General features: G+C 35.7%; 1 protein-coding gene across 1 annotated transcript; it reads left to right on the top strand.

Moving 5' to 3' along the window:
• The first annotated feature begins 225 nt into the window (after window positions 1-225).
• On the top strand, window positions 226-1,407 carry LOC143245930 (uncharacterized). The gene is made up of 2 exons (XM_076492215.1): window positions 226-780; window positions 1,309-1,407. The coding sequence occupies exons 1-2, from the start codon at window positions 511-513 to the stop codon at window positions 1,396-1,398; spliced, it is 360 nt and encodes a 119-aa protein (XP_076348330.1). The 5' UTR covers window positions 226-510; the 3' UTR covers window positions 1,399-1,407.
• Window positions 1,408-14,113: the final 12,706 nt, after the last annotated feature.

The following is a 14,113-nucleotide window of genomic DNA, read 5'->3' on the forward strand; positions in this document are numbered from 1 at the left end:
CCACGGATATAGTAATATTAGTAATATTCTGCAAATCACACACTTTGTGTCTTAAAGGTGAATTTTCAACAAATTTAATAATTGCCTTAGAAACTGTACTCTGGTTAGGTATAATTCCTGTGTGGTTGCCATATTTTTAAACACTTTAGTTTTTGAGTAAAAAATGAAACAGAATATGCGGGTCCTCGAACTCAAGTTCCTCTCGGTCGTTCGGCTGTTTCCGTGACGTTTTACAACTATGACGTAATAGTTGCCAAACATGCTTCGTTGCGCGCCGACCGTTTTGTTCATTTCAGTGCTGGTGTTTTATATAAATCTATCGGTGCTTTTTCGGATTACATACTTTGTGAGACTATTTTTTGTCTTGATATTGCTACTTTATGTTTGTTTTATGATAACATGGGTTACTGCGTTGTTTATGGTTGTAAAAACGGTTCGGCATCGGGCAAAAGCTTCTTTTCGTTTCCGTGTAAGGAGAAGGAACCGGTAAGATGGTGACAGTGGGTGCGGATGGTCAATAGGAAGAACTGGACACCTTCACACCATGCAAAGCTTTGTCAAGATCACTTTGAATGCTCATGTTTTGTGTCGGATCCCACTGTTTTGGATTCCATGTGTTTCAAGCCAGGTAGGTTGAGATTGAAAAAACCATCGGCAGTAGACAGGATCGTCCCCACCATCTTTCCTCGTGTGGAGCTGAGGACTGATCTCAGCCTGCTTTGTACAGGTTTCACCCCTCTGAAGCCATCCCTTGCCATCACGAAAAGAACAAACTTAAAGGTATGTGTGCAGTATAAAGCGATAAACAATAACTAGTATAATATAATAATTTAAAGTAGAAGTTTTTGAAGAATGTAACTAGACATACACATTTCACATTCATGAGCGTGTTTTGCATTTGTGGCACCTGAAAGTCAGTGAAACCTTGATTTCCTAGTATAGACAGTGAACAAACCTATCCAAATAGAGTATAATCCAAGTTTAAAAGCTGGTAGATCATTCTGTAGATGTTTTTGCATCATTTTTAAATATGGAAAAGTTTGAAGAATTCCATTTTTCAAATTTAACATTTCAAGATAAATTGAAATAAGACTATGTCTTGATCATGTTGAAATAATCAAGTACATGTTACGTATTTAAAAAACATTGTAGACTTGTAAAAAATCAAATATAAACTCCATAACATATTTCCATAACTCATCATAATAAAATTAATTTTAACACAGTACTTTGACATTGTCATATTAAATGTAAATCTCATAAACCTCATAAAGCATGTTGATTTAATGTATAATCTTATATCTTCAGCTTTTAGAGGAAAGTGCTGCTGATGACATAGTACCTACTTCTGTGGAGGAAGTTGTGATTCAGCCCACTTTTAGAGGAAAGTGCTGCTGATGACATGGTTGTGATTCAGCTTTTACTGCTGATGACATGGTACCTACTTCTGTGGAGGAAGTTGTGATTCAGCCCACTTTTAGAGGAAAGTGCTGCTGATGACATGGTACCTACTTCTGTAGAGGAAGTTGTGATTCAGCCCACTTTTAGAGGAAAGTGCTGCTGATGACATAGTACCTACTTCTGGAGGAATTCAGCCCACTTTTAGAGGAAAGTGCTGCTGATGACATAGTACCTACTTCTGTGGAGGAAGTTGTGATTCAGCACACTTTTAGAGGAAAGTGCTGCTGATGACATAGTACCTACTTCTGTAGAGGAAGTTGTGATTCAGCCCACCTCTGATGATGACTGCCAAGACTCTAGAGCTGACTCATTTCAGAGTGTATCTGTTCAGACTCTTGTAGATAGATCATGATTGTTAGATTAAACAATCATAAGTTGCAATAATTGATGTGTAATTTTATTTACATTAATTTGAATCTAACCGTGAAATAATGTTATTATTTCAATGCCTAAGTAAAAAATCCTATTGTTTTAGCCAAGAGGGACACAGACTGGCTGGTATTCTGTTTCTAGAGGTGTACAGGTATTCCCATTTGGCTTGAAGACTGTAGCTACCCAGACAGAAAATCTTCCAACAATAGATTTTGCTTGTGGTACTGGTAACTTAGTTTGAATATGACATTTTCATTCATGATTTAACAATATTGAATAATCAGATTAGTCTTGTTAATATTATTTTGATTATTTATTATAAACTATTGCTGGTAAACAGTACATTGTTCATATAAATGTAATTCTTTCACTGATTTTTTGCAGAATCATCACCTGCTGCTAAGAAGTCCTCTGTATCACAAGTGACAGATGCTGATGATACTGATGTTTATATGAGTGATGATGAAGGTGCTGATCCTGACTAGAACTTGTCAGATCTGTGTCAAAAGTAACTGTTCTAGGTTCGTTCAGAGTAGGTTCAAATTGATATGGTGCTACTCAACACTGTTCAGAACACAAAGTCAAAACAGACTCCGCCTCTGTTTCTCCGTATGTACTGGCCATGTTTATTTACATTCAACGCGCTGGCGTTGGCGGTTTGTTTGGCAACTATTACGTCACAGTACTTTTTCCAGCAGCAAATGTAAAAACTAATGCGTTCGGATTGCCGCTCGGAAAGGGCTCTTTCTGCATTAAGTTCTATGTTTCATTTATGAGCACATATTTTTATAAAAAATGTGAACCTGCAAAATTAATCATTATGAGTAATTCTTTTGACTGCAAAGTTTTCTTTTTCTGTAAAATTCACCTTTAAAGAACAACTTATTATTATACTCTTTTTTTTCTATATTACTTATGTAAAATAATTTTTTACAATTAATCCATAATACAAGTTCTAATATAATAATAGCATAATTAAGCCTAAACCTAAGCGAGTGAACTATTATTGTGCCTATGTAGTATTCAATATAGCTTTGACATTTATATTTTGGATTTACACTTAATGATTGTAATGTCTTTAGCCTCAGTTGGAATTTCATTTGTAAAAATTTTTGCTTAGAAAAAAAGAAAAATCCTATATGAATACAACCAGTCCTAATTCTTGATAACGAGAAACTCACTTGAAATAAAAATGTCAGAACGGCTGGTATGGGTCCTAAATAGTCTTAACCGTTAACAATGCCAGGGCCTTATCTTCAACATGACCTTTCAGTCAAACAGGGCATATATGTAAGCATGTAAAAGGTTTAAAACAAAGTTCAGTTGCAAATACTTTTGTGTTTTTTTAAGTATCTTCCATATTAATTAAGATATACACTGCGATAATAAGTAAACAACTTTAAATGCTCGTCACTTGATTGTAACTAATTCAGCTACTAAAGTGGTGGCTCCCGGTAGTACAGCGGTAAGTCTACGGACTTGCAACGCTAAAATTAGGGGTTCGATTCCCCTTGGTGGGCTCAGCAGATACCCGATATGGCTTTGCTATTAGAAAATACACACGAAAGTGGTGCCTCTACATGTGTTGGCATTTCGCACATCTCTATTTCTAGCTTCAATGTGGAAATATGGTCATGAAATAGGCTTAACTTTAGTCTACCCAACCAGCATGTTCCCCCTACTTCAATGCTCGTGTTTTCTCCCCCATTTAATTCAGTTCTTGGTTCGTTATTATTTATATAGCATCAATTATCTTGTATTTACTTTTGTTCAGATTCCTTTTACACGGTAGTTACGTGGATTTTGGTCTTCGTAATTTTCGTCCAATAAAGTGCGTTTTTCTTGTGATTTTCTTTAAGTCACGTGCATCATTATTATCCATAATTGCATTACTATTTACCCCCAGAATCCCTCTCTATTATCAAAATTTACTTGTCTTCTGTAAGCAATTGTTCTTTAAACAGAATTTACTGAAAACTGAAACAGGACGAGAAAGAAACTGTTGCTTTTAAGATTTTCTTCTCCGCGTACAAAACTCAGAGAAAAATAGTTGTATAAACACATAGCTCATCATTTGAAAACAAACAAACAAAATCAATAATGACGCACATTTTCAACATTTGTCAACATAAAAAGAAGCCACAAATGTTATGCCATATCAATATAGTTTTATATAAACTACAATATATTTGCAATATTCAGAACCGACGAGGTCTTTCTCACAGTACCGGAACCAATCAACCTGACAATGATATGACAGATTCAACAATGGTATTATCAAATTAATTAATTATCTGTTATATTCTGAAGCCATAATTGCGAATATTCTTTCCTTAATGAAGTATGTTTTGCAACGTTATTTTCATGTTGAAAAGGGTTAAGAAACATATATAACAAGATATTTTGATTAAGATATATGTCTGTAAGTTGTTTTCGTTACAACAAACATGAAAGCTGAAAGCTTTTAATTTTAGTGTCTCTTCAGTTTTGTAAGTTTTAATTAACGTATTTGATCATTCTATTTAAGCATTATCAACGGTGTGACGGAGTAGCCACAAACGTAAATTTATTACTATTGTATGTAGTGACGTAGTTGTACGTTATGTTTCCGGTGGCTTAAGTCACTCATTATGAGGTTAGACTATGAATTAAAGAGTCCATTATTCTTGTCCTATCGCTGAAAAGAAATATATATATATATATATATAATATATATGGTAATAAAAAAATTGAGATAGCTTGACTGGGTGATAAAAACTTTATTTTAACTGTACGACATTTCGACAAGATTTTGTCACTTTTAAATGACAGTTGGTTCCTCGTCATCAAGTATGTAAATTGTGTTCTGCACTATTCTACTGTTTGGTCACAAATAGTAACTCAATAATAGCTCTGAGTGCTGTTGACTAGCTGCCTTTTTTCTTATCTATCAGTTCAAATTTAGGAACTAGGGAAGATAGTATTTGTGTTATTTTGTGCGAATATCTTGTAAGTTATTTTTACATATTGTAGTTATTGTATTTAATCGCTTATTTTTAACTGCGGGAAAGCGGTTTATGAAATGACTCTGAGTTTTTTTTTTTTTTTTTTTAAGTAGAAATTCTTAGGTCATAGCCCCGTCATCACTTGTCCGATTTGAAGTCTAGTTACAGTTTTGGATTCGGGAGGTCAAATCCTTTGAACTGATGTATTTTATCACGTTCAAGGTCTCATATATTAATTTATTCTAATCCTGACTAAAATAATATCAATGTTGTTGTTGTTTTGAATTAAGCACAAAGTACACAATGGGCTATCTGTGCTCTGTCCACCACGGGTATCGAAACCAGCTTTTTAGCGTTATAAGTCCGCAGACATACCGCTGAGCCACTGGGGGGCAATAATATTTATGTGAGGGTCAGCTGGTAGAGATCCTGATGAGTAATTGTTTGTTTGTAAATTTCGCGCAAAGTAGGATTGACCGTCACATTATAACGTCCCCACGGATAAAAGGGCGAGTATGTTTGTTGCGATGGGAATTCGAACCCGCGACCCTCATATTACTAGTCGAACGCCTTTACCCACCTTGCCATGCCGGACCCTGATGGGTAATAAAACTGAATACGGTATATACGAGTCCCTTGCTCAGCGTATGAAAACATAGTTTATTAAAAGAGGGGAATGTGTCATAAATTATCTTACTCCACTCCTGTCCACCAGAATTTCAAGTGTCACAGCTTTTGAATGTTACCTTTATAGTAGCTCACTCATTTTTGCATCTTGTTCTAATTGTTTCAAACTACCCGTTTTAATACTTAGCTGCATGTTAGTTTAAACACCCAATTTATACTGAAAAACACTTTTACACATTGTTACTAGTTTGTTTGACCAATAACTTACTAACTTTACGTTTGATTCCATTGTTTATTAACACGTGTTTATATTGTTTGTTTGAATACTCACAGTATAGTTAATTATTACCATATTTTGTCATCCGTATTACAAGTCTTTGTACTCTTAAGTCGATTTATTGATTTTAGAAGAAGAGGCAACATGACATGGATTTTATGCGCTTCTTGATGTGCGTTTTAGACATGGATGACAGAGCTACAGGTTTTAACAAAAGTCGGCTTCATCAAGAACTACAGTGTGTCGACTGGTGGATCAACGGTAAGTTCACAGATTTACAACACAAAAATCCAGGATTCGATTCCTCGCGATGGACAGAGCGCAGTTAGCCAATTCCGTAGTTTTAAACAGCTGTAGTGCAATACAGCAGAATGCTTTCTAACTTGTATTTTAATTTGTTTCAAACTAGTCACTGTTAATTTATTGATAGCTGGATGCTTAAGAGCTATTTGTATAACGTTCACTGCGACGAGATCCACACACATTATACCGGATAATTTGACGTGTTTTCCCCTGTTACAACATATAGTGCAAATAACACAGGCTTGCAATGATTTATTTATATATGTCTTAAAGTTTTTACATGCTCTACAGTAATTCCTCTAAGCTGAATTAAAAAATGATATCCATTTTCCTTCATCACGTACAGTTTTTTTCCACAAAACGTTATAAAGCAATACATAAAATAAAGACCACAACACGTAGTTTAGAGAGTAAAAGTCCTAAATTTCATACACAAAAAATCAGGATGAATGAGGATACATGTTTGTTTGACATCATTGTTTGTCCTCTTCTTCAGTTTCTTTGTATTTTTGTTAACGATGATAAAAATTAAAAAGTGTTCATTGCGGAATAATAACTTAATCTATGTAAGAGGTGTTGTTTTTTCTCCCGATTCGAAGAAAATCCTTACGTGATAGAAAAATATGCATATATTATTTTCGAAATCTGCTCAACTGAATTAGGGAAAATCTGTTATTAGAGCCATAATAACTTGTATACTGTTTAAATCCACAAGCCTGTGTAATTGAACAAAAGAACAAATTGGGTGAAATCACTCATTTTTCAAAGTAAAATATGTGAAGTAACATAGCAGTTGTTATTTGAAATGATTACGACGTGTTGTTTGCTTTCTTGTAACACATGTTGTTAAGTGACCCTATAAACAGCAAAGTCATGAACCCACAAACAGTCTGGTAAATAAACAGTCAAGAAATATAGAGATTATTGGTAATTCTAGAGTTAATCTGTTTTACGTTAATTGCTATCAGATTAAGCTTTATATTTCTTGTGACTGTGTTCAACTTGTCTTTTGTGCTTAGAAATAATGTATTATGTATGAAAACAATAATCGGTATAAACAATGAAATCAGCTTTTCACTAAGAACAATTTGGTGGAACTTTACAACCCTGGCTAGGGTCTGATTAGCTTACTGTTTTTATAGTTTAAAGATAGCTTTACAAGATGCGTACCTTTCCCCTTTGTTTCCATAATCGAATTGATTGGAAATTTGACCATAAAACACCTTTCGACTTACGTAAAGTTCCCATGGTGTCACGCTGAGGACTGCACGTGCAGGTTATTGTGAAACCTCATTTACCTCATTAGACTTTGTTTACCAGTATAGAGTGCGCACGAGCTGTGTAGTAGTATATTCTGGGCTCGAACTTTTCTTCCCTTTGAAAATACATATAATGTTTTATAAGCGAAGAGTTGAACGAGGGACGTCTTATGTAATATTTGTAATCTAGATAAGTTTTACTAATGCTGAATAACTTTGGCAGATGATACTGTTTTTACGTATCTTGGTATAACGTCCGCCAAGTAAACGAAAGTAAAATAGTAATTTAGAGGACTCGTAATTAACCTCGTAGAGGACGGTTATGCATTTTTGTCTTTAGTTAGTTAAGATGATTTGGTATCTTAAACATATTAGTACGCTTTATCTCGAGTCAGCAGTTTGAATCATTGATATTCTTGCTAATTTACTTTTAATCCCCCCAGTGGCAGAGTGGTATGTCTGCGGACTTACAACGCTAAAAAACCAGGTTTCAATACCACTGGTGAGCAGAGCATCGATAATCTATTGTGTAGCTTTGTGTTAAATTCAGAACAATAACAACATACTTTTGTATAATTTAAACGAACAAACTAAATTCTGTGAATGTTTCTTCAGGTTTTGTTGTAAATAACAATTAAATAAAAAATAATGTGTTTAGAGCAGTACCTTTATTTATGAAAATGTTACTCTTCTAAAGTATCTCCGTACAACTGTTTCAGAAGTTTGAACTTATAGGCAAAATAGATGTTATATTCTTAAAGTCAAACAAACACATTTCTAACGCAGTTATACATATTTCAGGAAAAAAACGTACACTGATGGCACAGTATACCAAACAATGGCACGTGTGTGGCTGTTAATGGCTTGCATTTTGAATAATAAATAAATGAAAAACACATTGTGTTTTTTGTTAACCTGAAGATGACCTAGGAAGGTCGTAACGTTGTTCTCTGCTTATCAATAAAAGTGTTAATACCCACTCGTACCAGTCTTTCTGAGATACATTTTTATTTCAAGGGGGTTTCTCGTCATCAAGAAGAAATACATTGTATAATTTTTTCCTTATGAATCCGGACTTCTGGGTTACGTAGGTTATATTGAAACAATTTCAAATATGTAAATCAGCAAGTCACATGCCAACCACAGCCGATATAAGGCGATGGTGTAATGGAGTATGTCAGAATTACATTTAGGCATTGTTTGGATTAAAGTAGTGTCATAAAGATGTATTCAGGTTAGGGTTTATAACTTCCAATACAGGCATATGACTTTTACGTAATGGCATTGAAAAACAAAAGAATATGAATCAGCTTGGGGTACCAAGGACCACTAATTAGTTAGTTATGTGGTAAAATCTTAACAAAATTTAGAAGTGCTATTCTGAATATTGTTAATCCTTTCTGAATTAACATTGAACAAGTATACCAGTTTAACGTTATAATAATTTGATTACTATATAATAACATTCTTTATAAGTAGTTAATAATGATTGCAAACGTTACATTCGTTGTTGAATGTGTTATTTTTTATCAATCAGAGATCTTCAGCGTTATTGAGAAATAAAGCGAACTTCAAGCAAATTTCCTTTATTTATGAAAAGAAAATATTGCCTTTACTTTAATGAAGTAAACATATAACTTAAAGTTTAAACTAAAATCCGTTGAAGGCTGTGTTTAGTATCAGTCGTTATTCCTCACGTTCATATCCTTGTAATGTTTGTTTTCATCCATAATTATTCTGAAGTTTTGGTTTCTTATTAATGAAGATTAGTTGGTTATCTGTGAATCAGTGTCTTTGTCCTGTGATTCCTGTCTTAGTTTCTAAGTCCCTCATTCAGAGGCTCCTCTTATAAGTCGGATCCATAAACTGTGGCTCGTTTGAGCTTTTAAGTGGGAGATCTTGCACGGTGTTACCACACGGTGTATACAAGGTCCAGTTTTTGTAACGATTATTCTAGACTAACAGGAAAACATGATGGATATTGTACAATATATCTCTTTCTTACAATTGACTCCTAAACATATGTGCCTATCTTTTAGGTATTTGGCTATTCCTCTTATTATCTGTTTGACACCTATTATATATCATTCGTTATGTCATAAGACTATTTTTGTTGCGTATTTCTGTATTTCACAGCGATGCTATACGCTTTTCTGCATATTACCTTCTTAAGTCTACGTGCGCAGGTTTGATTGACTTTCTTCATTAAACATGCACGAAGGAACATGCTAGGGCACTCAAAGTTCGAGCTATGTATTTGTCACCAGATGTAGCACGAATTGGGTCCAAAAGGGAAAATTAGTTTATCTTTGAGCCGTAGATTCTAGGATGTACTTCGACAGCCACGTGCTGTTTTCCAAATGTCCTATCGATTTCTGGCATCACTTGGGCTCAAGGGCGTCACCGCATTAGTGTGCCACGTATTCCCCATGGCTAACGAAAGCCTTCCGTAATATACATTATTGACACTAGACTTAAACTTTGCTATCAACATCGAAGCTGATTAACGAGTAGCGCATGCGTGATAAACTCAGCTAACATTGTTATTTCCTCTGTGTGAATATATCGAATTCAGACACGGTGCCATCTAAGAAAGGTTTTGTTCTCGTTTACTTATAAATTAGTAAATCTGTCAGTGAAAATACGAATCTTAAAATTAAACACGAACATCGAAAATTATAGTAGTTTTGTTTTACTACCATTTTAAAAAATATCTGTCATCCCAACATATATTCTATATTTTCATCTTAAAAGATGTAAATTGTGAACATTGTTTGTTTGTTTTCGAATTTCGCGCAAAGCCACACGAGGGCTTCCTGCGTTAGCTGTCCCTAATTTAGCAGTGTAAGACTAGAGGAAAGGCAGCTATTCATCACCACCCACCGCCAACTCTTGGGCTACTCTTTTACCAAAGAATAGTGGGGTTGACCGTCGCCTGATAAAGCCCTCACGGCTGAACGGTCGAACATGTTTGGTGCGACTGGAATTCGAACCCGCGATCCTCAGATTACGAGTCGAACGCCTTAACCCACCTAGCCACGCCGGGCCAATTGTAAACATACTTTCAGTTGGAATGTGATAAAAAGTCAATGATCTAATGTATGACTATATTTATAACATATGATTTGCCTGTTGTTTCACCACATTAGTCGTACCCCGCTATGGATTTAGAACGCTAAAATCAGGGATTCGATTCCTCTCGGTGGACTCAGCATATAACCCGATGTGGCTTTGCTGTAAGAAAAAAGACACACACATACCACAATTGTCACTATTGCAGTGCAGCCTCATCTGATGACAAATCTTGGTAATACAATACTCTTTGAATATTATACGTTTGGACCTACAAAATATATTCGTTTTACTCGCTCAACTGTTCGTAGTCATGGAGGACATAAAAGTGGCCAACGATAAATTTTTGTTTGTGGTTACACTGGATATTAAATTTTAACACACGAAAATATTAATGACTTCATTTCAATTTAATGTATATTGTTACAATTCAGTGACAGCACTTGTGCACAATTGCATCAAGAAATGTTAAAAACAGCAAATTTAACGAATTTGAAGCGGAAATATGAAAAATTAACATACCTGCTATGCATTTCGTGTGTTGGGAGGTTGACAGCGTAACGATTACAAAACCTTTGGCCTGGCATGGCCAAGCGCGTAAGGCGTGCGACTCGTAATCCGAGGGTCGCGGGTTCGCGCCCGAGTCGCGCTAAACATGCTCGCCCTCCCAGCCGTGGGGGCGTATAATGTGACGGTCAATCCCACTATTCGTTGGTAAAAGAGTAGCCCAAGAGTTGGCGGTGGGTGGTGATGACTAGCTGCCGTCCCTCTAGTCTTACACTGCTAAATTAGGGACGGCTAGCACAGATAGCCCTTGAGTAGCTTTGTGCGAAATTCCAAAAAACAAACAAACAAACAAAACCTTTATAGTACGCCCAAGAATTTTTTATGCGCTGAAACAAAAAACTATTTGTGAAATATTGTCACAGCGACGCTACCTCATCCAGTATAGCCACATGTGAATGGACACAATACTATGAGGCTGTGAAACGTACTCTCAATGAGTACGTGAAATTAGTAGCGTTGAATGGTTAAACCGTACCATATCTCCTAGAGTATTTTATTTAGTCTGAAACCCGTAAACACCGGAACGGTTTGAGAAGTGACAAAAGGTTCTCCATTTAGTTACAAAGCTATGTTGTGGTCGAATGACCTAGTCTTGATTCAGTAAGAAGTTAGAACGACAGAGACTTATTGCACCAGATACTTTCTACATCCTGTTTAAGAGAACAATAGCAGTTATTCAGACAAAGACATGGTTGGTGTTATAACACATTGACTCTTAACCCCACGCATTGATTAAACGCATGCAATTAATCAATTTGTATACACTAATGTATATATGAGATGTGGTGTTACGTATAACACCTATAGTCTTGAGTTAAATGTTTATACATTTCATATCGTTATTGTTAAGATGGAATATAAATACACTTCGTGCTGTCCAATTGATAAATGTTTGTTATATTAAACACCTACATAGGTAATTTGTATAATGAGACAATTGTATAGACACCATGAACGATTTATTAGAACAGCAACCAGTGTTATAAGACATCTATAGAAAGATGTGTAATTCAGTATTTCATCCATCACAACCTTATCAAAACATATATAATGACATAATATAAAGTGAAATTATTATAAATAGTGTCTGTGACCTTATATTAGTTCATATTAAACATTCATCAGTAATTGGTTGGTTCCACTTATACTCTAATAGCCTCCACAAGGCGACGTTTTATGTTGTCGAGGAGATTACTGATGTAATTCACTGTAATTATATCCAAACTTGTCACCAGGAGGCGCTGCTCCTCGACGACAGTAACTGGTTTAGGGTCCTGGTAAAGAGTTTTTCGGCTCAATTCTGCCCAACAATTCTCTAGGGGATTACTATCTGGATACTTTAATCATCTGTTCTCCAGGCAAGTGACGAACACGACTCCTACCATTACTATCTGGATACTTTAATCATCTGTTCTCCAGGCGAGTGACGAACACGACTCCTACCATCAGCTTTAACAAGCCAGAAACAGGACTCGCCTGAAAAGATGATATGTCGCTAGTGTCCTAATTCTAAGTTGGCACGCTGTCTTGCTAAAGTGACACAGTGGCAATGGTAAATGTTGGTCAATATCAGTTTACAGATAGCCCTTCTTGCAACAAAAAAAATAGCCTTCTTTGATCAGTCTCCCATTCAGTATTTTTCTGGATACCCTACATTCTTCTAGTGAGGTGTTGAAAGACTTCTTTCGACCGTGAACGTGTTAACTTGATGAAAACACGGTCATTTTAAGCAGCAGTCATTTTTTTGCATTTACAATTAGACTTTCCTTGGACAATGTTTCTTGTAGTCTGATGACATTTCAGGATACTGGGAACACTACACTGAGGGTAACTTGCTGTCCTGACGATATCCGTTTGCTTCATATCATTTCTGGACAGTCGAACAATTTAAGCTCTATACCTTCTGGCACCTGACAAGACATGCCTCTATACCACGTACAGACAAGACACGACTCTATACTAAACTCACATAAATCGTCTGAACCAAGCGTTAATCTGTTTCGAAAAAGATTGTACTACAGGCGCACCCTTTCATACAAGACAGATGTGAATGTGTGTTTTGACGAACAGATTTTTAAACCAACTAATAACAAACCAGAATTACAACTATTACATGTTTGTCTATCATACTCTACCTGCTCTGCTACTTTTCAGCTATTTACTCAGTAACTACTCCAAGCATGTAGACAATAACATCAGTATAGAACAGAATGTAAACATTTTGGTTTGTTTTGAATTTCTCGCAAAGCTTCACGAGGACTTCCTACGTTAGCTGTCCCTAATTTATCAGTGTAAGCCTAGAGGACAGGCAGCTGGTCACTACCACCCACCGCAAACTCTTGGGCTACTCTTTTAACAACGAAGAATAGGATTAACCAAACATTATAACGACTCACTGCTGAAAGGGCGAGCATGTTTGGTGTTACGAGGATTCGAACCCGCGACCCTCAGATTACAAGTCGAACGCCCTAACCAGCTGATTAGAGCCCCCCGCTAGTACAGCGGTATGTCTCCGGATTTATAACGCTAAAATCAGGGGTTGGATTCCCTTCGGTGGGCTGAGCAGATAGCCCTTTGTGGCTTTGCTATACGAAACACACACACACACCTGATTAGAAAAAAATATAAAAACATATCCAATGGAAAATATTTATGCAGAGATATTGTCAAATGATGTAGAGAAAATAACATACTATTCTGATTTAAGCCTTGCTTACTATGTATGAAAGAGAACAAGCTCACATTGTAGAGCGTTCACAACAATAAATCATACATACACATCAACTAAATATTCTTATTCACAAAGTGTACGCTATTGACACAAAAAAATGGACTTCGTAATACAAATTAACCATTTTTATAATTTTTTTCTGAGAAATTACTAATTTAAACTGCTTCTGTCTTCTAATTTGTTTCTTGTAGGGCCGTGCATGAACCAAGCTGGCGCTCGTGAGATTTAATTCAAGCCATCACCAGTCTCCTGGGAAGCTATATTTATCACATACCACCAATACATGTTTACGAATGGTCAGTTATTACAGATATTACTATTTTTAGATCAGATTTGAAAAGATTTTGAGAGTTGTTCCAAAAGATCAGAGAGAACAGGACAAATGGATTGTAACTCGCGAAGTTTACTAGTGTAGTTTGATGTCATTTTTCAAAGTTCAAATTTCAGTTGTAGTTTTTTC

Source organism: Tachypleus tridentatus, chromosome 1 (genome assembly GCF_004210375.1).
Source record: "Tachypleus tridentatus isolate NWPU-2018 chromosome 1, ASM421037v1, whole genome shotgun sequence".
Classification (NCBI taxonomy): domain Eukaryota; kingdom Metazoa; phylum Arthropoda; class Merostomata; order Xiphosura; family Limulidae; genus Tachypleus; species Tachypleus tridentatus.